Below are 27,657 nucleotides of genomic sequence, written 5' to 3'. Positions count from 1 at the left end.
CCCTAGGGTTAGCTAATGCCTTTCAGAGGCGAGACCTATTGGCTTTGCCAATGCTTGTTCTTATTTACATAGTTGATACATTTTTAAGGTGTTTTTTGAAATGCAAGTCTTAGTAGGAACCGTGTTAGTGAAGATGTGCTTCTCCAAATTAATTAGTATAACAGGAATTACCACCATGTGTTTCATAATATCAAAGTTTTTATTTTACTTTTCAAAATAGGGACTACATTGTTTCTGGTGACTGATGTTCACGATTGGCAGTTTTGCTGCAGTGTCATTATGTGAAAGGCTTTTGCTATCAACTGCTTTATGCTGAACCTCAGCACCCTGCTTATAACAGCGAGTCAGATTCACACTCTCCCTATTTAGAAGTAAAAATGGTATGTGAAGAAGTTTTGTATCTAAAAAATAACACAATATGTACTGATGGTTGTGACCAATACTATACATTCACAGAACACGTGTATGCATATACGTACTTGAGCTGGTGCATTATTTGGTCAAGCAGAACACAACTTCTAGTTACATTGGAACAAACCAATAAAACACAATACTGTAGAGTCGTAGCTTCAGATTACTAACTTGTCCTTTCACAGGTAAGAGTTGGGAGAGCAGTGATTAGAGAAATGGTTGTTCTATATATGACCTTGCACTTGTGACAGAACCTTTCTGAATGAGTCTACATATTATACTTTTAGGGATTCTCATTATATATAAGCTACTGTCTATCTCAAGGCAGTTTTCAACAGCTTCCATGTCCCCTCTCCCACTTCAAGTGGTGTTCATTGCTTTGATATCATTGGCCCCTCTCAGCAAGTGTGTATATGTATTATAAAGTTAGGAATGACTTTTGTTTGACATAGCAGGACCAATACTAATGTGTTCTTGTTTTATGTTTTTTCTCCCTCAGAGCCGACATTATGGCAGTGTTTGACACACCACAAGAAGCTTTTGGCATCTTGCGGCCAGTTTGTGTACAACTGACAAAGTCACAGACGGTGGAAAATGTAAAGCTCCTTCAGTTGCAGCTTTCAAGAGTTAGTGACTCCACTCTACAGGAACTTCAAGAGTATGTCCTTTTCCCTCTGCGCTTCACTTTGAAGACCCCAGGTCCCAAAAAGGAGAGCCTTGTTCAAAGTGTGGTGGAGTGCATTGGCTCCATCCTCTCTATCACATGTGTCAAGAAGCCAGATCTTCTCCAGGAACTGCTCTCTGAGCTTTGCATATGTCTCTCTTCTCCATCACAGTGCCAGCAACCAGCAGCAGTATCAGAAGAACTAAAACTGGCTGTTATTCGTAGCATTACAGTTCTAATGCATTCAGCATATGAGGACATTATTCAATCATTGTACAAGCCTTCCATGCTTCCGCTTGTAGGTTGTGCAGTATCTTTGCTTTTAGCCATGGCTCAAAATGAGAAATCGAAACAAATTAAGATTGCTGCCTTAGAGTGTCTGCAAGCAATAAACTTGCAGTGTGACTGTCCAGAGCATACCATATGCAAGACCTGCATTGATGGCACGCAGTTGGGCAATTTCTTTGCATCGTTTCTACCAGGAATCTCAACTACCTTGTCACGAGTTATTACAGGTGACATCAAACAAGGGCATGCAGTTACAGTGTGTGCGCTCAGAGCGTGGTACAAGACTGTGGGCATGGTCATGGCTGACGATCAGCTAGCAAACATTCCAAAGGACACAGAACATCTGGATTCAAAACATCTTCAAATTGCACAACTCCTGGTCCATAGACATCCCAGTTGGGTAAAAGACACTGGGGACAAATTGTCCCTCATAGTCCATAGGATTGTTGACTGTATTTCCATTGATCCACACTGGAAGGTAAGGCTCGAACTTGTGGAGCTGGCTCGGCATCTTTTGTTAAAGTGCAGCCAGTCATTGATAGATTGCGTGGGTTGTCTTCTGAAGGCTTTAGTTGGACTAGTCAACGACGAGCGTCAAGAGGTGCAAAGCAGGTCAAATGAGGTCCTGCATAGTATTGCAGAACAAGGGGCAGTAGCTGAGAGCAAAGCACTAGTAGATGTCTTGTCAGAAAATCTCCTTTCCCTTACAACTTCTCTTCCTCGTCTAATAAGTTCACAAGATGATAGAGGCAAGCACTTAACTTTGACTGTCTTGCTTGGCTATTTAAAATTGCTGGGGCCCAAAATCAATGTGATCCTCAACTCTGTTACCCACCTTCATCGTCTGTCTAAAGCCCTTATGCAAGTCTTGGAGCTGGATGTCACTGATGTGAAAATTGTTGAAGAGAGACGTTCAATCCCGGAAGCACTTACTGATTCTGCAGTCACATCACCCATCATTCTGCATAATAGGACGTGTCAACGCAAGTGTTTCCGTTTCTTTAATGATGATCAAATATTTGTGTTGTTACAGCAGATTTGCCGGATACTTGCTTATTATGGTAATATCTACCTTTTAGTTGATCATTTCATGGAGCTGTACCGGGAATCAGTTGTCTACCGGAAACAGGCGGCATTGGTCCTAAATGAATTGATTGTTGGAATGGCTGGACTTGGAGTTGTGGTGCTCCAGCCAAGGGATAATAAAGTGATCACTGATGACCTGATAGCATCAGTGACGTCTCTCCTGGAGGAGTACACAGACCAAGCAAACTGGTGGTTGGTCACTAGCATGGAAGGAGATAGCCATTCTGATGAAGAGGTTACACTGAAACCCTCTAACTTTAACGCAATCTCAGCAGATGCACATGGATGGCAAACTAAGCCTGCCAGAGATTTTCGCCCAACTCTCCGTTTCATGAATAGCAACATCTGGCAGATCTGCATCCAGCTGGAGGGTATCGGCTACTTTGCCCAGGCACTAGGAAAGGACTTCCGATTGCTTTTGGTGATGGCTCTCTACCCAGTGCTGGAAAAGGCTGGTGACAAAACGCTCCTGGTTAGCCAAGCAGCATTATGTGCCATGTCAGAAATCTCAGTCAGCTGCGGCTATGATTCCCCACGTGACTTGATTAATCACAATTCTGACTATCTAGTGAATGAAATATCCCTGCAGTTACGTCGTTTAGCTCAGCATCCACACACTCCTAGGGTTCTTGAGGCAATGCTGAAACATTCGGATGCCAGCTTACTCCCACTGGTGGATGATGTTATCCAGGATATTCTCTGCTCGTTGGACCAGTTTCATGATGAACAGGCTACACTATTCTTGGATGTTCTGTACTCTCTATTGGCTGCTTTGGGTAAAGTAAAGTTGCCAGGATGTCATGAATTTTTCAAGTAGCCTTGTACCTAAATTTCATTTTTATAAATGTTTAATGAGGTGATGAGTTGTGTCAACTATATACATTGTATTGTATTGTAATTGCATTTACATAGCGCTTACTACCCCTGACGAGGCCCTGACGCGCTTTTTCGACGAGTAGCACGCTACTCTGGGACCCATAGAGGATTAGTGTTGAATTAGTATAGTGAAACATGCAAGTACATTTTAAGTGGTGGATAGGTTAGTCAGTTATTTGGATTTGGAATGATAGCAGAAGGATAGAGGAAGAAAAAAGGTTTGTATTTATATATCGCTTGTCACCCCTGATGGGGTGTTGAAAATGCTACTCCGGAAGCTCATAAAGGATTAGTGGTGAATTAGTATGGTGAAATATAAAAGTAATCTCAGTGGTAGATATTAGTCAGTTATTTGGACTGAGAAGGATAGCGGAGAGATAAAAGGGGAAGAAAGGTTTGCATTCATATAGCACTTGTTACCCCTGATGGATGTTGAAGTGCTTTTCTGGCGAGTAAGCACGCCACTCCGGCTCTTGCAGTGTAGCAGATGCACCGATTTCTGTGCCATGGTTACTCAATTATACCCTTTCTGTTCCCCAGGGCTACATGTTTCTTCCAACTTGGCACCTCAATTAAAAACAAGCATTGGCTAAGCCAATGAATCATGGATTGACTCCCATGCACTGACCAGTTGGCTTTTTCAGTTTTTATTCTTGCCCCTGATGCTGCAGTGCATGCACGCACATTTGACAGCCATGGGATATGGGAGTTTCAAGTAAACTTAATAAACGTCATTAGAAATGGTTGCTGTATTTGTGTGTGCATGCATAGCGGATGTTTTGGAATAGTTCAGCATTGCAAATGTTTGTAAAGCCAACATGTAAGCAGGTCTATGAAGGAGAGCGGGAAGCAGCAAGTACCACATACTGCTCTTGAGGGATGGAGTGGGTAGGAGATGATGGGGACTTGAGGAAACAGAGACAGCGACAGCGCGCCAAAAGCACAGTAAAGAGATTACCTCAAGTGGCCACTTAAAGTCCTCTGGTACATTCCACTAAATGTTGTGCTTCTAAATATTGCCAACAGCCAATGGCGGAATGTGGCCGCCTAAATACCCACTCTTCTTTACGTGTATTGGTAACATGAGGCCTCCAACAGCCCACTACAGCTGATAGGTGAGATCTAAAAAAGACCATCAAACATCTTTGTTATTTATTTGTAGATGATTGCTCACAATTACACTGCGCTAGTCTTGAAATGTGACCTTAGTAACTTGCAACATATGTCTCCTTTCGCATAACTGCCCACCAGTATTCAATTCTTCAGAGTTTCTAGTGAGCATAGTCAACACAACATTAGGCTTTCTCGTGCGTCTTACCATGGGTGGGATTTTTAAAGCTCTCTCCACTTCAAAACAACAATTTGTTTCAGTAATCCTCTTATTTGGTTTACTAACCTGAAAAAAACGTACAATTGACCCTTCAGCAAATCCTATAAGTGATAAAGCTGATCACATTTAAATTAATATTTATTATTGCATTATTCGTGTTGCTCTCAGAGTATAATCACCATTTATAAAATAAGTGTGCCAACATCGCCCTTGCTGTCTCTGCTTTCAGTAAAATCATATTATCATGTTCAGTAGGTGAAGTGCATGCTTTAAAATGAAACACTTTAGTAATGCCCAAAAATACACTTTCTTTACAATGGGTATCACGCATCATGTTCCCCAATGTTCCCAAGTGGTAATTCATCTAATTGTATTCCTTTTTTAAGATTGAACAACCGTTTTATTACTGTTTATATCAAGTTAAAAGTGACATAAACTTCTTATGACTGCTAATTAAATAGCCCGCTCTCACAATTTCAAAGAAGGGAAGCATTGAGCATGATTATTATAATCTGTGAATATGGAATACTTTTCTACATATGTTTAAGACTTGACTTGTAAAGTTCCCTTGGGTCTTTTTTGAACAAAAAAATAAGGTTTTATCCAATACTAGCAGCCCGCCCCAGCGTTGCCCGGGGCAGAAGGGGGCTGGGGGCAGCATTTGTTGCCCGGGGCAGAAGGGGGCTGGGTGCAGCATTTGAGGCTTTGAAAAATGTCGAATTTAACTGAAAAATCGTGCGCCAGCGTTATATTAAGCTGCTGCTTGCCGTAGTGCTCCCCCACATTCTGCAAGAGCAGATTTTTCAGTTAAATTCGACATTTTTCAAAGCCTCAAATGCTGCACCTAGCCCCCTTCTGCCCCGGGCAACAAATGCTGCCCCCAGCCCCCTTCTGCCCCGGGCAACGCTGGGTCGGGCTGCTAGTCTCAGTTAAAATGCGTCTTCCGCGACACACCAACACGCGTATTTCAAACCCTGCCAGGAGCCTACCATCTCATCACTGGAGTAGATTATCCAACCACAGACGCCAAAATCTTCGATGTGTAGTCTTTTTGGTACAAAAACTGTTTGGGTAATTAAAATATAAATTTACAATCATCTTCTCCAGACCCACCTATCAGGCCTCATCGTTTGAACTACTGAATTACAATACATCTCATGATCTTACTCTAGCCTCCTGTAATGTAAACATCGCTGGCGGGCAACTGGTCATTATTGTTATTGTGTGAAGTCAGAAATCACAAAAGCAGGCCACGTCTGCCTCCTTGTGGAAGTTTTTGGTAAAACACGCAGCCTGAGAAACTTTCGGAAGATTATTTGCACAATAACTGTACGGCATAATAACTCGGTATGACTTTAAGTTATTCAAGTGTTGCTCTACGGCATTATAAGCCAGCAGTCTGTCCATAGAGACGCAACAGTGCCTGCCATTGTAAACGCGCCTGTCCTCAGCTCTTCCTGCCGCTCTTCCCCACGCTCCCGATGTCATCACGCAGACGTCGCGGCCGGCGCTACTTGCAAGGGACTACTTTTATTTTTATTTCTAAATTTTTAAACAACGGATATTTTTTATTTTTATGTAGCCTATGTCCTTCTGCTTGCACTGAGGGTTTCTAAGATGTCTTGGGTGTATGGATTGGTGGTGTACTTTTCGAGTTTACCTGGCTCAAAGTACACAGTTCTCTCTTTATAATAGTAGTATAGATTAAAATAAAAATTCTAATAAGAACAATATCTAAAAAAGTAAGAAAATGCAAGCCAGTAGACACAGACAGAATTACGTTACATGTCGATAATTTACATTTCTTCAGCTTACCCAAAATAAAACATTCATAAACCAGTCCAAGGGATCATAAATATATAGCAGGTTATATCCATGTCAAATAAAAAGCCTATCTAAAAAATAAAATATAGTTCTCCCCATAAATTACACATAATCCATAGTTCAGATGTTATTGCATGTAAAAATCCATTGTATCCCGCCTTAACATGTAATCAATTCAGGCATAAAAAAAGTCATTATTTATCAAATTTAAAAAGTATAACCATTATTAAAGTGCAGTTTCTTCAAGGCAAAACTGGACCCTGTCACAAAAGTGTGAGCAAATAGTCCTAATACACCTAATCCTTGTTCTGTTGCATTTCAATAATTTTCTTTCATGCTCTACAGATACATTTTGGTTCGCTAAAATGAACTGTCTCCAAACTCCGTCTCTTTGCACAGCAACAGTGCTTCTTTACAGGTACATACATGCAAACTCCCAAACAGTGGTATCGCATGGTGTCGTCTCTGGGTCATAAATTAAGGACTCAGTAAAATAAAATGTTAATAATTTTTTGCTGCGTAAACCATCTCACGATGATGGCCCGTAAAGTAAAAATGACTAAACAGAATGTAATTTGCTGTAAACATTCATAACCTGAGACTACCCTATCTTAGCAGGGTTCTTATATACATTAAAAAGGCTGGCTCCATAAGTTTTATAAATATAATTTAAAGGTCCACACTGTACAGTATCCAAATGCGTGGCTTTCATGGTGCTGCCAGGGCAGTCACCTTACTTGCTCAGCCCAAATAATAATAATAATAATAATAATCCACATTTGTAAAGCGCGAACCATCACCCGTTAGGGTCTCTAGGCGCTGGGAGTCACATAGTGCTGGGCTAATCTGCCGCCGGCCCCGGGGATCGAACCGTGATCCCCGGATTCCGGAGTCAGTCACCCTGGCCTCGGCGCCACACCTCTCCCCTGCGGTGCCATGCCACAAATATATTTCACACCCTAAGTAACAATCTTGTGGACTAGCCAATTAAGTTTTGGAGGATACGGGCATGTCTTAATATCCTTCGCCCCATTACAGAAATGGCACACTGCCCTGGCATGTGCCGCGTCGCACCTTTAGCAAAGTGTGCCAGCCGCAGACTAGTGCGGCCTGTTGCAATCATTGTGCTGCCCCATGGCACCAACGAACCCGCAGCTGCTCTGGGGGAAGCGCATTAGTAAAAGCAGCTGTGTGAAGCTGCCGCTCCATCGTTCACAGCGGTGCCTGCACCCAGTCCGCTTCACAAGGTCACTCTCCAGGGGGGTGTTTTTGCGACTTCACCCACCTGCGGGGGGTGCCCAGCAGGTCCATGGGACCGCCTTGCTGGACGCACAATTGTGCGCCTCCCCTTTGTCGCTCACAGTCGGTGTACCACCGGAAGGCTTCTTTGTCTCTCTCCTGCTCTTTATAAAGTGCAGACAGTGAAGCAAACAATCCCCTCATTTTAATGGGGCCACGGCCCCACATGAATGAAGGAATGCCCCCTTAGGGCGGCTCCAGCAATATGCATGAGAGAAAGCACCTCACAAATGTTTGAGACCCCTCCTGTAATGTCAGAGAACTCAGAGGGGCAGAATGCGGATGAACACGCCCATTGCACCCTAGGGGCATTTTATGTAATATGCAGGAATGACAAAGGATGTCCCTCCTCCAGAGCCATCATCCAGCCCGCAGCCGGAAGTTATTCACCAGCTGGTGAAAACTTCATGGCCAGGCAGACAATCGGCATATAAGTTCTCAACACTTCTTGGACTACAGCCATGGGGATGTTATCTCATGGCAAGCCATTGGGTCTTTGGACATTAACCTGGCCTGATGAATAATTATTTGGAGCCATTGCCCTCGTGTTACCCCAAATCTCTGACGGGGAAGACTTTTTTTGTGAGTGGTCACATTGTCAGCCATGTGCGTAAGTGAGCGCCAAACCATTTGAACCTCAGCGCCTTTCCAAGTATTCCATGGGCACAAGGTAATCATGAGGCCTTAAAATACCTAATTGAACAAAGATGGTTGCACTTTTCTCATGCCTACTCGGCTGAAGCTGCATTACACCATGAGGACATCAGAGGCACTTTGCAATCTCATCTTAATAAAACCATGGCACTGCATTCTACTGGCCACAGTTTCATGAATGTGTGTAGACGATGTTGTAGTTAAGCAGCTGCTAAGGCTGCCATTCTCTGATGCTTAATGTGATATATCAGCTATCGCTTCATTCTGCAATAGGCCAACGTTCATCCAGTGTCCTGTCAAATTCTACCAGGCCTATAGGGTCACCATTTACATTCTGCTCATCACATATAATTTGAGCAGCTATATGGGCACTCATTCTACCAACTGTATGCGTTACAGGTACTTCCTGGAGCTATGTAAAGTTTGGCCAGGAAGTTATACGCCATCTCTTTGCCTAAGCTGACCTTTGCTGCCTTTTCTGCCCTGCATAAAGAAGTGCATTTCACATTCTTGAAAAACATACATATGGTCTGTGTCTCACTGGTCTCAGTGGCCTGGCCAAGCACAAAGGAAGCCAGCAGGGTTTCACACCTGCATTCTTAATTTCTATCCAGTGTCATTATGTCCTTTTAAAGAGTCTTGTATGTGTTATACCTTTCATCTGAGGTATGGTGGGGTGTCGGGAAAGTGGAGTTCAGAGCTTATCGACCTCACTGGATGGAGACTGGATCAGCATAAAGAGGTGATTGAGATACTTGGGAAAATGCATTGCTTTACCACTATGCGAGAATCTTTTTGTGCTGTTAGTGTGAGAAGTGTATTGATACACCCAACCTGATGACAGGAAATTATTCAAGCGCATGAATCTAGGATAGGTAGAAACATTGGAGAACTGTAGTTGAGTACATACTTTACTGAAAACATTCGGGCCCAGAATCCTCTATTACCTTTATATAGATCAGTTGGCACCCCATCAGGCCATAGAGTTTTTTTCCTAAGGGGCATTGTTGGAAAGCTAAAAGAACCTTGTGGTAATCAAAATATAACTTATAACCCGAATCTGTATTTCTGTAAACATTTGGATAAGCTCTAGAACTGGATGTAAAACAATATATCCCCTTAAAATGGGAAACCCAATGGTCAGCTGTAATGTGTGTTCAGAGTAGATAAACCCGTATTACTGGTTCTACTAGAACTAACAGCCTGCCAAAATATTAGTTTTTTTTTTTAAGCCATTGATAAAAGTTCAATTCCCCGTCAATCAGGCGGATCGAAATTTGAAGTAACAGCTTAACTAGCATCACACAAAGCTACGCCAAAAGTGTTTATGCTTACGTTTGACATTGAAGTCACTGCAGAGAATCAAATTGACTTAACACATGCAGACAATTCACCAATAATAATAAACAGCATCTTAACATTTTGATAATTATTCACTTTGCCTGCATCTGTTTGCCAGTGATCCAGCGGAATCAGTGTAAGTTATATAAACACAATAACCTAATTTACCCACCATAAAATTTCATACAAACATAGAGTTTGGCCCATAGAAACTCAATAACCAATTAGAAACCATGAAATCCTCTGATAGATCTTTGAAGAAGAGCTAATAGGGACTCGGGTATATTAGAGACAGCGGGCACTTCCTCATAAGGATCTGAAATGAAGTGTCAACCTAACAATAATAACCAAATAATCAATATACTGTCAATAAAGAGCGACAAACTCAGGTTACTTATCAAGGTACTTTAATCTAAATCTTGTTAATGGAATGGTAATAATGCAAAGTACATTTAAAACATTTAATAATTAGTCTTCAAATGTAATACAGATCAGTTCACAACACCCAATACAGTTTGCGCAAATACTTTTCAGGTTCAATGCCTGATGGAGAGGGCAAAGAGAAAGAAAAACATATATTGAAATTCAGAATAAGCAATTTCAGAAATCATACGAACGGAGGATAGATTGCTGACTATTAAGAACGAGTCAGGACAACTAGAGCACAGCGTGCTATAATCAAGGAAATGTAACCCTTCAGCCAAAGGGTTTCAGCCTGCTCAATTTCACCAGCCGATGAACTGTAGGAGGGAATCAGGAAAGTTCAATTCAAGAGGAAATCAAAGTTCAGACCAACAGCATGTCGTGTTCAAGAGTTGCAGGAACAGCCAGCCAACATACCACTTTCTTACGGGGCAATTATTCCTCAAAATGTTCTCAGGTCCATCCCCTCGAAGTATCCTTTCTCAGTTTTTCACACTCCTCATTAGTCAGGTGTCTCATGGTGTGATCATAGAATGATAATTTTCAGACCCAAAACGTACAACACCCTAACATGAGCCATTGTACATTCTACAATCGCCCTCCAAAAACATAAAAAGCATTTCATCTTGGAACTAGGAACCACTTTTGGCTACTTGTTTCCACACTAGCATTACTAAAGATTAAGCTATCAACGAAACATTATTATCTTCTAGATAAATGGACATTTCAACCGGAGGAGGCATATTTTCCTTGATAACACTCACTGTTAAATAATCAAGTCAGCCTATCTAATGGAAAAAGGAAATGATAAAGGACAAAACACATTACTAATGCCTGTAATAATGAATGTAAGAATAGAAATTGAGGCCTACACAGCAAACAACGCGAACCACCATATTTTCTCAATGTAAGCATATTAATTACGTCAGTATCAGAACAATGATAATCTCATAAGTGTGAAAACTCATCAAAGTAAACTACGTAAATCTCATGTTATTTACTAATAACTTTTTTGAAATAATATACTGCATTCTTATACTTCGCATATAATAGAAAACATTATAACTGAACGCTTTAATAAATGCATTTCAACGTTATTCTCTAGACCGATTTAACCATGTTTATTTCTTGTGCATAGCCATTTCTACATATATATTGTTAGTCTTTGCAGGTTTCTCGTTTTCTATTAACATGAAAGGGTCCGTTTCAAACCCCTTTTTCATTAGGCAAAGGTAATAAAACATAAACCCTTCTGCATGCTTTTACAATGCTGTTTTATAAGCCAACCTCTAAATGTGACACTACACAAGACGCAAAATGTTAAACGATTCTACATGAGTACGGTTTGGTCATTTTTTCATGCGATGAGCAAGAATTGACCAAGCAAAATCATTTCAAAGTAATCATGCTCCATCACCAGTTTCAAATTAGAATCTCTGCAAGTCCAAATAAGCCTTCATCCTTACTAGATAAATAACCACAGTTATAGGCATAAAAGGTATAAAAGCAATGTTCATGGAATTGAAAACCCTTCCAACAGTGGTCAGATTCTGGGTGTTGGCAATTCCACGTGAAACCAGAACAGGTTATTATAGTTTCGGCATCTTAACCAGTTGCTCTTGAGGCAAATTACCTTTTCCATGTAGGAGGTAGGAATCTTCTGGTCACACTTTAATTGTTCTGCGTGAGTGCCTAGTTATTGTAAAATGTGCCTTCACTGATGGGACCTTTCTTCTGACAGCCTAGATATTCTGGCAGCTTTCCAAAAATCAAGCACCAGTTCACATTTTAAAGAAAATTGGTTGTGATGCTGCTTTAGCGCTATGTACAAAGGAATAAAACCACTTCCATGCTTTGTGGACAACAGGTGTGTCTAACTTTAAGTAAACAGCGTAATCAGTCATCCTGATAGATGTGTTCTTGGCAGCCAGTGGCGCCTCCAGGAACAGGTGAAGAAAGGGAGACCTAATACTTCAATCAGGGCACCAACTGCCTCTTCACACGCCTGTCTGTCATCAGGTCTTTGACTAGGTGGTATATAACTTCTTGCACAAGCTGCTTGTGGGACTTGGAGCTGCTTTCCAAGATAACCTTTTTTCCTGTTTGCCATTATCTCTGTGAGGAACCTAATGGACAATGTGCATTTCTGAACCTTTCGACATTTTACATCATATAGCAGTAATTGTCTCCTGATACATCCCTCCTCCGTCCCACTGGTGTTACAAGATTTACACAAAGCCATGGAGATTTGTCTTCCATTCTTCTTCTGTGTTAGTACTGCTATTAGGCACATTCTTCATTGTTACCTCAACTAGCCTAGGGTACTTTGTTCTGCTGAACAAGTCTCCATCATCTCGGTGGGTGTTGATTTCAGGCAGGCGGCGTCTAGGCCACCATTAACTTATCGATGACATTCCACATCCAATATTGTTATTCTCTCTGTGTCACTTTTCTTGTATACAACGTCTCTGACTCTGTACGAGAGCCAAGGTTCAATCGGTTGCATTCTCCTAGCAGGGGCCAACTGAAGGCATCTAGAATGGATGGCTACCTTGCAGGCACTGCGTTCTTGATGTCTCATCGTATAGCATTGTGAAATCTAGCTATTCTCTTTGCATAGAAATTGATTGCCCAGTGGCACTCTTCTTGTTTCCCTTATTGGGGATCTGCATTAGTTGGAGGCTTTAAACCCATTCTCTTAGGAGTACCATTATTTGCAGGGTGGCCTCTTTACTTTACTTAACTGATGAGTACATTAATTTGCCTGCGACTGTGTCCCTTTTGTGTTCTATACATTGTGCAAGTCTGCATACTTTAAAGGCTACCTACCAGTGCTCTTATTCCAACCACCTTGTGTAGGTTTGTTTCCCGTTTGCTGATGAACAGTTGATCAGTTAGTGGTTGAAAACTTAGAAATGAATTGAACAACATTTTCATTTGCTCATAAATTTAGTAATTATTGTGTTTGCCTGGACAATACATGCCATGCTAACCACATAATGTGCATTTTAATACAGACATCAATGCCTCTCTCTGATCTGCTTTGAAAGGTTAGAATGGCTGGGGCTAGGCCATACATTTATCTACCAATTGGCACCTTGTGATGTGAACACCTGCAGCTGGTCCTGCCTTTATCACCTGTAGCGATCATGCCCTTTACGTGCTGTGCCGTTGCAGCTCACACTTACAGTGGAAAAAGCAGATCTTCCAGAAAGCAGTGTGTGTTTCTGGTTAAAATATTAGCCTCACTGAAGCCCTCACACATGACAAATTAGCAGCACACCCGTGTCTTCCTTGAACGACTAACAGGCCTAGGTCAGAGTCAATTGAATGGCTGCATTATCCTAGAACAGTTGGCAGAACTGAGGATTAGTTAGCCAAATGCCAGGATCACCAGTAAAAGACCAGCATGGCTGGAAAATCCAAATCACCAGAAAAAAATGTTTTGCAAATACAACATCATCTTCTACTGGGAAGGAAATAATTAACTGAATCCACCAGTTCTCTCAGTCTATTATGTTTATTTAACCAATGCAACCTTCAGTCCACTAGAAAAATATACCAAAGGTGTCTCTAGAGAAAGCAGAATTAAGAAACCCAAATTAACAAAATGGAATTTCAATCAAGGATAACCATTCACATGAGCTATAACTATAATTGAATTGTAATGGCAAACATAGCTCAAATATTCATATTTGTATTATTGAAACAGTACAGATGTTGCAATAAACATGCCCATGAGCATACCCACTCCACAGCACATGCATATAGTTAAATATTTACAAAAAACTAACACTTTCAAATGAGTTACAAGTACGTATTGGTATGTTTATAACGTGACAAACACTGAAAAACAACTGAGCCACAAACAGAGGGTGTGAGCCTAGAAGTATGATTCGTGGTATTTGACAAGCGGCTACCAACAGGAAATTCTCATGATTTGGGATGTTGATGATCCATTCAGAGATGTCTCAGTTGTCTTTTAAATACAAGGATGGTTGAAGCAGTTATGATATTGATGGGCTTTTTGCTCCATACCTTACATGCATAACTGGAGGATGCCTGCATTCTAGTCTTTTTCGCTTTTGAATTGCATATTTTTGCCTCTAGTCTGGCTATGTTCTGGTGCCTGTGGTGGTGCTGACCAATAGAGGTGCTTAGGTTTTCAGCTTGGCATGTAAAAGTGTTTTCTGATGGCCTTGTAGGCTATGCAGGTCATTGTGAAAATGATGCAGGCCTTGGGAGGTGCAACCAGAATAAATGCATTCACGTTGAAGTCATATAATTGAACTTCGTCAAGCGTTTGTGAGACATGCAGTCTGATAGATTGCCATTTTAAGGTTGCCGTTGGGAAAAGCGTTGCCTCTATCGTGGTGAGATAGGACCAAGGCTCGTACTGCTGTTCTAAAGCTGGCTTGTGGTTGGAAGCGTTCCTTCCTTTAATATGAAGAGCAGATCCCTTGCTGTCTTGATTTTCTTGGTGCACATTTTGCATTTAATACCACAACCAGTCACACCCATGAAAATCAGTCTGAGAAATATATTACAATTAGAAAGCAACATATCTCCTCTAATCTAGACATAGAAGCATCTGTCTAATGTGTTAGAAACATTTGAAGATATGTTGACAAAGTTGTTTTGTAAAAGCGACATAATAACTGTGGCCTTCGTCATGATGTGCCTATGCTTTTTAGATAGCAAAGCAAAATATGGTCTGTTAATGTACAGCATTGGTAGAAGAAGAGAAAGCCAGAACGAATGAGTCACTAATTTTCAGGGGTCCCCATTACTATCTAGTTATTTTCAGTCCTCTCCTTGGTATAAGCTGAGCAGAAACATTCTCACTAGTACCTGAACCTGCTTGGTTACCACTTGCACCAAGGTCTGTTCAAATCTTTTGTATCAGGGTTTACTGAACCTCTCATACCCAGAGTGGTGGCATATGGTACAGAATTTTGTATGTGCTGGGACTGCTACATTTCTAAACATCTCATCAGAACATGAGTCTGGGAAAAGAAATCAGTTGCTTGCCTGTCTACATACCCTAAAAGCGGTAACGCTTGAAAAGTTTAAAGCCCTGCCGAAATGTCTTCCCTTTACACTGCGTACCCTCACCTAAACCCTGCACACTTGGATTGGTACTGTGCAACCTCGGCACAGCCCTATATTCCCTCCGCCACTCGTATCTGTGGTCATAGAGGTGAAACATTCATCACTTAGGGAGGAAGGCCTGGAACTAGAGCATCTACACTTAGGCCACAGTTCTTTGGGGTAGAAGAGGGAGGCAAAGGGAAATTCATTTATGAGTTGCTGATTCAAAAAAAGGAAACAAGGAACCTTTTGTTTGGCTTTCCTCAGTCTTTATTGATGGCTGTTAAAGGTTACATACATCTTGACTTTAGCTACGTCTCTGCCTGCACTCTTAAATGATCAATGGAACACTGAGCTTTGGTGTGGCGTACACAACCACATAAACCCTAAGGTGATTCTGAACCTGGAATAGCTACAGTGTTGTCATCACTAACTAAAGGTAAGAAGAAGCCAACCAACCTATCTGTAGAGGTGCATCCAGTACCCTAGACTGTAATTTGGGACTGGGATCCAGAACGTCTAACAATTCTAAATCCTAGCATAGTCACTATCCTTGAAAGCAACTTGCTCACAGCATTTATCTGAGAATTTCAGCATCTATCTTCGAAATAAAGACTGTAGCAGCTACATAACACAACAACTGGATTGTTGCCCAGGACCCTCGTAGGAATCCATGTTCATACTTATGGAATCTACACTAGCATCCATAAATAGTACAGCATGTCCATGAATAGTTAAGCCTATCCTTCCTTTGTGGAAGATAGGTCATCTGGCGTCCCATATGTGGGTTGGGCTGCCTCTTATTTTGTCTGGCTGATACTCCGTGCTTATTGAAAAGTTATGTTCGTGGCTGGCTTCACTGAAAGGTTTGATTTGTGGCTTAATTATGCCAAAAGTTGTACATTTTTATTAAGTTGCTTGGGTTTCCTTTAATAGCCCGGTGAACGTCTTCCTTGGAATTGGATTATGGTTGTTCATCTCTTGAGGAGTCTTGTTTTCCAAGCTATACTCTCAATGCATGTGTCTCAAGAAACCTCTTATAGGGCAAAGTGAATGCAAATAGCTACCTGTTTTCAGATTTGTGCAGGACTCTGGAAGTGGGATGCTTTTGAAAAGTCATCAGGGGATGCCACAGAGGTGTGTCCTCTTTGTGAAGTGGGCTAATCTGATATGATTGACATGGTTCACATGTAGGTGGCTGGTTGAGTACGGCGAGGCTAAATATGACGAGAATCAATTAGGTGCTGTGAGAATTGCATTATGTTGAACTGACAAGCAGGTCCGACCAGAAAGGGGTAGGGTTCATCTTGGAAGGCGACTAGTCTTGGAGCGGACCCTTCTAAGGAGATGGAACATGAGGAGCACTTGCCAGTCGAGCCTGGCCCTGCATTGGCTAGTACTAGGTAAAATCCAACCACAAGCTGTTGGAAACTGAATTGCCTAGAGTGCATGCATACAGTAAGCAGGAGACTCCGAGAGAGTCACCACTTAAATGCCAGCCACTCAACTGTGCGAGTTGGCACAAATTGGGAATTTGTCTCTCGAGTCCAGGGACGGGACAACCTATCTCATAGCAGTCTCTTTAGTCGGGATTCTAGAGTTTCATTCAAATGGACTCTAGCCCTTTGACTAACCATTCGATGAACCAACGAGGGACTCGGACTGGTTAGCCCCAAGTATGACTTGGAACAAGTGTCTAATTAGTATGTGTTTTTTGACACAGCTATCCAGGCGACCTCTGTATTCATGTATGTATAATCATTAACTCCATGTAGTCAGTGACGCAACCTGTGTTTGTCACCGGCTGTATCAAGGCCCGTTGATTGTGGATGTATGACGTTACAACGCATACTTTTACCACGCACACCTTTACAACGCGGTATTTACAACGAATACCATTACAACGCATATCGCTTAGAGGTGCTGGATACTGGTAAGCATAATTTTCTATTCCAACTCCAGTCCCCGTGGACACTAGGGAAGGTGTTGGATAGAAAATTAAACTTATTCCCAATCCTAGAGCGCCCCCCAGCGCAATGCGTTGTAATGGTATGCGTGGTAATGCCTGCGTTGTAATGGTAGTGCGTTGTAAAAACTTCGTTGTAAACGTTGCATACCGTTGATTGTGCCAGTAAAGACCAGAATGTGGCATACCGTTGATTGTGCCAGTAAAGACCAGAATGTGGCACATAGATAGGGAGGGTACTGTCAGTATTCTTTGTTGCAGTTATTATGTTTAAGGATCCTTTGCAGGTGTTAGAATCCCCTAGCTACGGTAACCTGCAGTAGGAGATTGGAGTTTTGGATAGCTTATGGTAGCCATGTCATACTCCTAGCCACACAGCTTTTCCTAAAACTCTGACCCAGACATATAAGCCTTCTCTGACAATAAATGCATTAGTACCAACTCAGATGAATGTCACTATGCACCACACCGGTTTGGTGCTAGGTATGAGAAGAGAGGCACACCTACCTGTCTATCATGAGTATAGATAAATTTGCCTAGATAAAGTAGTTGCTGGGAAATACATCAGGGTTTCTGGCTGCAACTAGGGCTGCATTTACTGGACTCCTGTTTAAAGCTGAACAGTAGCAGTTCTGCCTCTGGTCGTGTATACATTCCTTTCTCTGGCAGGAAAGCCTGCCGGATATAATAGTAATTGCTGTCATACCCCCGAGTAACTGCTGCCTTGGAGTAACAAGCATTTACAATGCAATAAGTCTTGCATTTAATAGAGTTTAAGCTATTGGCATCATAAATTACAATGCCTTTTATCTAAGTGTTGTTTTTAAAACAGAAAAATAAAGGCATTGCCATTTACAGTGCCAATAGCTTGGACTCTCGCAAATGCGAGACATATTGCATTGCAGATGCGTTTGTGCTATAAAATGTTTTTTCTAAAAGCGTTAGGACAGAGCTAGCCCTGCCTATATCAGAAGACAGGACAAAGCTATTTGAGAAAGTAGTCCTCGGAGGCTGTAATTAAAGCCTACTGAGTAACAACACATGTAACACGGGGTGTCGCCATAGTGAGGTTCCGTGACAATTGTAAGTGGTGTTTTTAACTCGCACGAATATGGTCGAGTCTAGTATCTATGAACCGCAAATGACGAGTTTTGTAAGTGTGCGCAGTTTCGCTGTGCTAACTTAAACCGTTCGTTTGTTATGTGGGTTTGTCATCTGTACCCACGGGTTCCATCTTAGATACGGCATCCATTTTGTCTCTTGCCCTCAAGTAGCCAGCGAACGGACGCTGTCCGCTTCGCGACCCTGGGACTCCCAAGATATGGCGGAAGACGCATGTTCTTTGTAAGTGTCTTTATGACGAGGGGGATGCTACTGTAAGGCAGATGGCGCCGCTCGAGGCTCATCTTGCCGCACGGGCTTATTGTCTCAGTCGTGCATCTCATTAGGCACGTCCCTTTGATGCCTGTATCTCGTGCTTCTCGACACTCCCCTTTTACACCCTTTCCGATCTCCCTACTGTCTCCGTCTTCCTCTGCACCTGTCTTCGTTCCTATTTCGATCTACTTTACTGCTGATTGGAATTTGCTAATGGTGGGAAGATGGGTTTTTACAGTTGGGAACCGCCAAATGTTTCCGCACTTATGTTCCGGATCTTGTGTGTTTCAAAGTGATCTAAGCGACCCCTCTGAGAGCGACTTGTGGGAACCAGGTTGTAAACTATTGTGTATCATGTTATCCTATGGGTAAAAACTGTATAAAAGGAGCGATCCACAAATACAATTTGAAGCAGTCTCCCCGAACTACACTCGATGTACTTCCTGTGACTTCTGTGTTCCCTGCAGTAAATAAACCTTGACTCTTTGACGCCGAAGGAAGTGTCCCGTGTCTCTGTGACTTGTACGCCGGAGCAGGTTACCCACGAAGGTTTCAGGTGTTGTGCCCTGGCACCGCTGGGTCCAAAGAACCCAGTCCTTCAGTTGGCGCCCAACGTGGGGCTGCATCAGTGGTACCGGTCCAAGCCCGACGATCGTGAGGAACTTCGTGTGAAATCTCCGAGGGAAGGTGCACCCCGCTTCATCGATCCTGTTGTCGAAATAAGTGGCCCGAAGACTTTTCCCGCGAAGATTCCCGCCTCCTAACGGCTGCGACGGACTGCTGCCCTGACTGTAGACCTGTTTTGGCGCCTGGCGTAGACCTTGGTATAGCGAGACGATTGACGGGCCTTCCTGAGGACGCCATTGATCTTTGAGTTAAGTATTTGTGGGTCGCTCCCAGAGTTCTTGGTTGTAGACACTTTAGCGAGTGTCTTTGTTGTAAACACTTTAGCGAGTGTTTTTGTTGTAGACACTTTAGCGGGTGTCTTTGTTGTACACGCTGTGTGAGTGTTTTTGTCGGTGACACTTTGCTAGCGTACTTTGTTGTTGTTGTATTTGTTTGACGACTGCAGCCGCCAAAGACCGAGGGTTTAGTTCTTTGCTGGGACTTGGTAAATCCCGAAATCCCGTAACCCTTGAAGTTTGTGAAACTCGGCTAGTGTGCAAGATGCCTGGTCGCAGTACTTTGTTCAGTTGCTTTAGACCTTGTGGTGCGGATTCCCTGCTGGAGGACTCGTGTCCGATACCTCCGGTTGGAACTCCTACATATGACTTATATAGCAAACATGGGCTAGGCCCGATTGCTTTTAACGATTATTGGATCAAATATACAAAGAAAGACGGCGATCTTCGTTGGCCACCTCACGGTAGCTTCGAAGCGTCGATCTTAGATAATTTGGAAATAAAGTTGTTCGAACGTAAATCAAGGCCGGCCATGTTTGATGCCTTTCGGTTCTGGCGCAAAGAAGCCCGACAGAAAGAGATCAGACAAAATAAACGTAGTCAGCGAGATACTGTTGCTACTATAGTGAAGAAAGCTGAGCAGTTTCAGCGTGATAAGGAGGATAAGGATAAGGAAGTGTTTGAGAGATTACAGCGTATGTCCATAGACAAATGCTATCCTGTTTTGCCTACGGAGTCGGATAAGAAGGAAGAGGCAGTTGAGGATTCTTTAATGTCCTATCTTATGAAGTCGCCACCTCCGTACGTACAGGGTACCGCAGCTCCTGTGGTCCCTGCCGTACCTGTTCTTCCACCTGTTATTCCTCCACCAGTTCCTCAACCTGCACCTGCTCTTCCGACTGTTCCTGCTCCTTTGCCTATTTCTATTCCTACTGCTCCTCCGCTTCCACATACTCCTGTTCCCGCTACTGCTCACGCTACTGCTCCTGTGTTGTTAACCCCTGTTGCTGCTAACGTCTCTACTCCTTCTCTTGTTAGTCCTGTGTCTTACTCTTCTCCCTCTACTCGTAATCGTGATTCTCCCCTTGCGACAAACTTCTTTCAGTCGCTCGGACCTGTTTTTGGGTCTGCAGGTTCTGATGGTCCACAGAGACGTAGCCAGCTTCCTGGTAATAGAGAACGTGTTGCGCTATACAATATGGCGATGGGTTGGATGATAAACCCTGTTAGAAATCCACCTCGTGTTGTCCTCGAAACGTTTGATCAATTCAACATACCTACTCAGAGATATGTGTTTGATGAAATGTGCAAGTTCTTACATGATCAGATAGCGGCCAATGCGCCTGACGAGGTGCTGACCGCCCTGTCTGAACTCCGGCTTCAGTTCGCAACTGGACTGATAGTCGACACTAATGTCCGACGTGCTATTGAGCGGTTGCTATCTCTTCGTCCCGCTCCTATTCCTCATGCATTGTTCGTTGAGGACATTGAACAACGAGATGGGTCTGGCCAATATCCTATGCGTGAAGTTCCGCCAGTTTGGGTACCCGCTGATAATACTAATGCTAATGCTCCAATACCAGCACATTTCCAGAGAGTGTGGATACACCTCCCTTGGAAACGATCGGAAGTGCTTCAGGTGAAACAAACTTTGCCTGATCCTCGCAAAAATCCTGCGGGGTATTACAAAGAATTATCGCAGCTCGTAGACGCTACGATAATGAATCTGGCCGATATCGACATGTTGTTTGGCAATGTCGTACCGCAACCGGTATGGGCCAAGATTCGTCACCAAGATCACGCGAATGAATTAGGTGGTGATTGGGCTGCCATTACAGCGGCAGACGCTGGACAAGTGGCTGCTACTAAACCCGATCAGTTGATTGAACTTCTTCCCCAGCGAATCATTACATTAATGAAAACGCTTATGCCAGCTATGAGGGTAAATTGGGACAAGTTGTCAGCCTGTAAGCAGAAGAAAGATGAGAGTGTTTCAGACTTCTTTACGAGGTTCGAGGAAACATTCGTCGATCATAGTGGGCAGGATATGGGTACTGAGGGTGGACAGAGGTTGTTTGTGGATAAATTCGTATCGAACTTATTGCCCGACTTGAGCCATAAATTGAAAAATTCAGAAAGTTCATGGGCCGTTTCTACCTCAGCTCAGATATTGGCTACGGCACAATATTACGAAAATAGAGAAAAAGAGGAAAATGACCGTGCCGATAAAAAGACGAAAGAGCTGAAAACTAAAGTGTTGTTACAACAAGCATATCCGCCGCGTTCTAATCAGAATGCGCCTCAGCAGAATAGATCGCAGTCGCAATCGAATCGATCGCAGCCGCGTAATGATTCATCTTTTCAGAGGTCTTCATTAGGGTACAATCAATGTGCTTATTGTAGACAGGAGGGACACATTAAATTCAATTGTCCTGCTTTAAATGACCGTAGTGGTGGTAATTCGTCTAGAGGAGGTCGTGGTGGTGCACAGCACGCATCACGTGGTAGAGGTCGTGGTGCTCAGAATGATCGCTCTGACCATTCATCAAATTCTAATAACTGTTTCGATCAACGTGGATCATCGCAAGGACGATCTGCGCAGTACAATGTAGACGATTATTACGTCGATCAGGGACCTGACGATAGTAATTACTAGGACAGCCAAAGACAAGGAGAGGGAGTGGTATCAGTTCCGGTTGATCAGAGAGGGCCTTACGTCGCAGTTGCTACATCGGGCGTCGTTGAGCCTTTTCTGTTGGACACTGGTGCAGCGAAAAGTTCTATCATGCATTCGAAACTCCCTGGCGCACCTTTGTCTGGCTTAACAAATGTTTCCGTTGGATTCTCTGGCGCCCCCGTTAGCAATCCAGTTTCGCGCCCTTTGCCCCTTAAAATTGGGCCACGTGAGCTCGAAGCTCCATTGATTTTGTCTACTGGTTGTGGCGAAAATCTTTTGGGTCTGGATTTGCTTAAACGCTTGTATGCGACTTTGTATTGTTCTCCTGCGGGTGTAAAGCTTACGTTAGGAGAGAGGGTAGTCTCTCCCATGTACTTGTCCCTCGATAAGCTTCCACCGGAATTGAGTTCTCTTCCTGCATCTTTGTGGGCGACGGGTCCAAATGACGTGGGCCTACTTGATATCTCCCCTTATGTTGTTCAGTTGAAATCGAATGTGCGATTGCCACGTATTCCCCAATATCGTATCTCCCTTGATGGTGAACGAGCTTTGTTAGCGATCATCTATGATTTGATCGAGAAAGATGTCATTGAAGAAACTCGGGGAAACGTGTGCAATAGTCCTGTACTGCCCATTCTTAAACGTACTGATCCTACCAAACCGCCTGTTTATCGTTTTGTTATCGATTTACGGGAGGTGAATAAAATTGTGGTTCCTCAATTCCCTGTTGTGCCTGACATTACGGCGCTACTGACTCTGATTCCAGCTACAGCTTCATGGTTTTCGGTGATTGATTTGAAAAATGCGTTTTTCAGCATCCCGATTGCCGAAGAGAGCAGGGACCTTTTCGGTTTCTCTCTTGGTGGACGTAGCTTCCGGTTCAAACGCGCTCCTCAGGGCTACTGTGAAAGTCCATCGATTTACAGTCAAGCTTTGAAGGGTCAACTAGATGCGTTTAGGTTGCCGGTTGGTGCGGCTTTAATCCAATACGTCGACGACTTATTGGTGGCTGCTGATACTCAGGACATTTGCAAAATTGCTACAGTGTCGTTGCTGCAACATCTCTGTGAGTTAAATCACAAGGTGTCACCTTCTAAACTCCAATATTGTTGTCAAGAAGTAACCTACCTAGGTCACTTATTGTCAAAGGAGGGAAGGAGATTGACCCCAGAGAGAATTGCAGCGATTGCGCGCATGGCTGTGCCACAAACCCAAAGAGATGTGCGTGCCTTTCTAGGTATCACATCGTACTGCAGGCAGTGGATTCCTAATTTTTCATTGCTAGCGAAACCATTGGTGGCTCTTACGTGCAAGGATGTTTCGACTCCTTTACCATGGACGGAAGAATGTCAGAAAAGTTTTTCTGAATTACGTGATTCATTGTGTTCGGCTCCTGTGTTAGGTACCCCTGATTACAGTAAACCGTTCACGTTATATGTTCACGAGAGGGAAGGTTGTGCTTTAAGCGTCTTAACGCAACCTTTTGGTGGTAAGCAACGTCCATGTGCATATTTTTCCTCGACCTTAGACCCAGTAGCTAGAGCATTGCCGAGTTGTTTGAAAGCAACTGCGGCAGCTGCGGTCTCCATCCGACAATCAGCAGGATTGGTCATGGATAATATGCTTACGGTGATGGTTCCGCATGCAGTCGATACTCTTTTGAACCGTACGAAAACTCAGCACTTGACGAGTGCGAGGTTATCTGGGTACGAATTGACGCTCTTGGCAAGCCACATTCAAATAAAACGTTGTAATGTCCTAAATCCGGCAACTTTGTTACCAATTAGTGCAGAGTCAGATGCAGTAACAGAACATGACTGTTACTTGCGGACAGAGGAGGAAACAAAAGGTCGTGTGGACCTTAAAAACACCCCATTGGAAGACCCGGATGGCATCCTGTATGTGGATGGGTCATGTTTTAAATTGCCGAATGGTGATGTGACTACTGCTTATGCTGTGGTGACATTGAATACTGTTGTTGAGACTGCGAGATTGAATCAGAATTCTGCCCAAGCTGCAGAGCTGATCGCTCTTACTAGAGCATGTGTATTAGCAAAAGGTAAACGTGTGAATGTGTACACCGATAGTCAGTATGCTTTCGGTGTAGCGCATAGTTTCGGACGATTGTGGCGAGAACGTGGTTTCTTGACGTCACATGGCACGAAAATACAGCATGGCCAGCTTGTGAACGATCTTTTGGATGCATTGACTTTGCCTGCTCAAGTTGCAATTGTTAAATGTAGTGCGCATCGTAAAGTGACGGATGATGTTGGTCGTGGTAATGCGTTTGCAGATGAGATTGCTAAGGAGACTGCCCGGAACCTTAGCACTCGAATGTATGTGACGAATTCGGTTAGGTGGCCTACAGAATCAAGTGTGTGTGAAAATACCATAGAGAGTGTGAAAGCAATACAGAATGAGGCCACCGACACTGAAAAGATGAAGTGGAAAGAAAGTACGGGAAGGTTGGATGTGAATGGTTGCTGGATTGATTTGTCAGATCAGAAAAGATGGATGTTGCCTGATGCGTATGTACTGGCCGTTGTGCAAATGGCACATGGGTTAGCACATATTAGCGCGAAAGGTATTTGCAAGTTGTTGGCTGATGTGTGGAAGAATGATGGAATTACTAAGTGTGCTGAACGTTTGGTGAAGAATTGTATGGTGTGTATAATGTACAATCCTGGCAAAGGAACCCCAACTCCCCCTGGCAGTTTTGCTCCTCCTTTGTATCCCTTTGAGGTGATCCAATTGGACTTCATCCATATGGAGCGATGCAATAACCTGAAATACGTTTTGGTTGTGGTTTGCGCATTCTCCCGATGGATCGAGGCCTATCCCCTCAAAGACAATACTGCTTTGTCTACTGCGAAAATCCTACTGAGGGAATACTTTCCTCGGTATGGAATGCCTAGAGTCGTGTGGTCAGATAACGGAAGTGAGTTTGTTGGAAGTGTGATGAAGAGTGTGTGTAAGGGCCTTGGAATAAATCAGAAATTCCATAGCGCCAATCATCCCCAGTCAGCTGGATTGGTTGAAGGGTACAATGGCACCCTTAAACTAAAATTAGCGAAGATTCAAGCTACGACTGGACTTTCGTGGCCTGATGCTTTGCCTCTAGCATTACTGTCAACTAGGGCGACTGTACACTCCCGAATAGGGCTCAGTCCCTATGAAATAGTGTTCGGCCGTCCTGCGAATGTGTGGGGGGTTCCTAGGCCAGGAATATTCTCTGATCTTGAGTTTCCGATGTTGATTGATTACTTACATGACTTGACTGCTAAACTGAGGTTAATTCATCAACAGGTTTACGACGCCTTGCCGACGCAGACGGAGGGTCCAGGCCACCAGCTCCAGCCCGGAGATTGGGTGGTTACCCGAAATTTTTCACGAAAAAACAATCTGGACCCTCGCTTCACCGGACCTTACCAGGTGCTCCTGGCCACGAGGACTGCCGTTCGTCTTGAGGGGCGGAAAAATTGGGTACATGCTACCCATTGTAAGCGAGTCCCTATTCCTTTGTCGGCAGACCCGTGGGTAAGGAAAGGCATTGCGTCAACAGAAACAGAAACATTGCCGGCGTTTGTACCTTTTAGCGACGCACAGCTTGTTGGAGAACCCTCAGCGCAGCAGAAAGCCACTGTTGAACATTTGTCAGCAAGAGACTCAAGACCAGACCAACGAACTGATCAGCAGGACGCTGTCTCTTCGACAGATCCTTTGTTCGACGTGCAGACACGTCCCGGGAAACATCGATATTCTTTGCGATCTCACACTAAGGACAAATAAAAATTTGCTTGCTTTGCTGAAATTGATAACTGCAATATCTTCGTTTCCCATGATCAACTTTGAACATTCGTATCATTGAAAATTGTTTTGTATATATATATATATCAAGCTTCTTCCTTGTATCTTTTTCTTCCACAGCTGAGAAATATTGTGCTAATATATACATATTGTGTATTGAGGGCCGTAGGGCCGCGCGCGTACTTCCTTCTGGACAGTAGGTCTTGACACTAGGTTAAAGACCGTCGGTTCCTAGGAACTCCTGGGGATTGACTATTGCTGCACAGAACGAAGTGCGTCAAGAAACGTTGCGGACGGTCGTAGGGAAATGGCATTTTCGAAGCTGAATGATTTGGAAGGAGCTCAGGCATATAGAGTCAAGCTGCAGAAACTTAGTCGTACGAAATGTTTTGTATCCCAGTTGTTTGTTTTGTTTTTAACTGCTTCTGCATTTTTGGCGGGTGGGGTGTATTACACTATGTCTTACTTCTTACTTCCTACCCCTACTCCTACTCCTTACCCTAACATTACTTCTACTGCTTCTCCTCATTCCTTTCATATGTTACCAGAACACGAACAGGCTAGACGTGTAGAATTCCGCAACAATTCCTTTATCCAGCTCCTCCATCAGCATCAGTTAGTGGTTAACACTACTAATTGTTGGGTGTGTGGGTTGATGCCACATACTACGGGTAAGGGAATTCCATATCTGGTGTTACCGTATAGTTCCCAAGGGTCAGCTCGAGCATTCCAAACAATGCTTCGAAGCGCACTGGGTTTCCACCCCACTCCAGAACAACGTTCCCCCAACGCTGGTCCTACCTCGTATCAGTGGGTGCTATCGATGGCAATAGCGGACATGGAAGATGAGATCCATGATGCTTTTCTCATCCCTAAAGAAGAGGTACAAGCCTATAGGGTCCTAAGTAGAGGGGAATATAGTATGTTCAGTAATGAAAAGCAGCTTAAAAGCTCGCTTCCAATATGGGTCGTACCCCACACTGGTAATCTTTGTCTTGTGGGTCGTGGCTCGCAAGCCTCACTTGGAGTAAGTGCTTGCACTGAAAGTTACGTTTTGCCAATGTCCCCGTCCCCTGTGTTTCTGGCTGCCAAGGGTACATACTTTATCTGTCATGATCGTGCATACACATGGTTGCCCGCAGACTTCATGGGCTCATGTTTTGTTGCAAATCTGTTGCCTCCGACGTTTACTGTAGATGCCGATTATCATAAGACTAGAGTTGTACGAGGCGTAATTAGCGAAGAGGATACTGCCGGTCAAGAGGCAGGAGACTTTTTCAAGGGTTTCCTCCCGTTTTGGGGACCTATGGTTAATAGTAGGAACCTGAGACATTTGACTCGAGTGGTAGAATCGACAGCTAACATTACTGCCAGTGCCCTTGGTAATATCACCACAGAACTTCAGGCGGAGAGACTTATGACATTACAAAACCGTATGGTTTTAGATGTTGTCTTAGCAGATCGCGGTGGGGTATGTAAAGTGATCCATTCGAGCTGTTGCATTTTCATTCCAGATAATGCTCCTACTGTCTATCAAGCCATCTCGAAGTTGCACAAGATCTCCGAATCCATACACGTGGATGTAGGGGATTGGACGCTACTTGGTTGGTTTTGGGGCCTGGTGTCGACTTGGGGTTGGAA

The 27,657-nt window shown here is 43.4% G+C and overlaps 1 protein-coding gene across 1 annotated transcript in view; it reads left to right on the top strand.

Annotated features, from left to right (window-relative positions):
- Positions 1–27,657, top strand: part of TTI1 (TELO2 interacting protein 1) — a 292,570-nt gene that overhangs the window by 86,319 nt on the left and 178,594 nt on the right. The window contains exon 2 of the mRNA XM_086932235.1: positions 911–3,225. Within this exon, the coding sequence (XP_086788361.1) occupies positions 921–3,225 (2,305 nt within the window). The 5' untranslated portion in view covers positions 911–920. The remainder of the gene's footprint in view (positions 1–910; positions 3,226–27,657) is intronic.

This window comes from Lissotriton vulgaris, chromosome 7, assembly GCF_964263255.1.
Source record: "Lissotriton vulgaris chromosome 7, aLisVul1.2, whole genome shotgun sequence".
Lineage (NCBI taxonomy): Eukaryota > Metazoa > Chordata > Amphibia > Caudata > Salamandridae > Lissotriton > Lissotriton vulgaris.
This window is presented reverse-complemented; position numbering and strand designations above follow the sequence as displayed.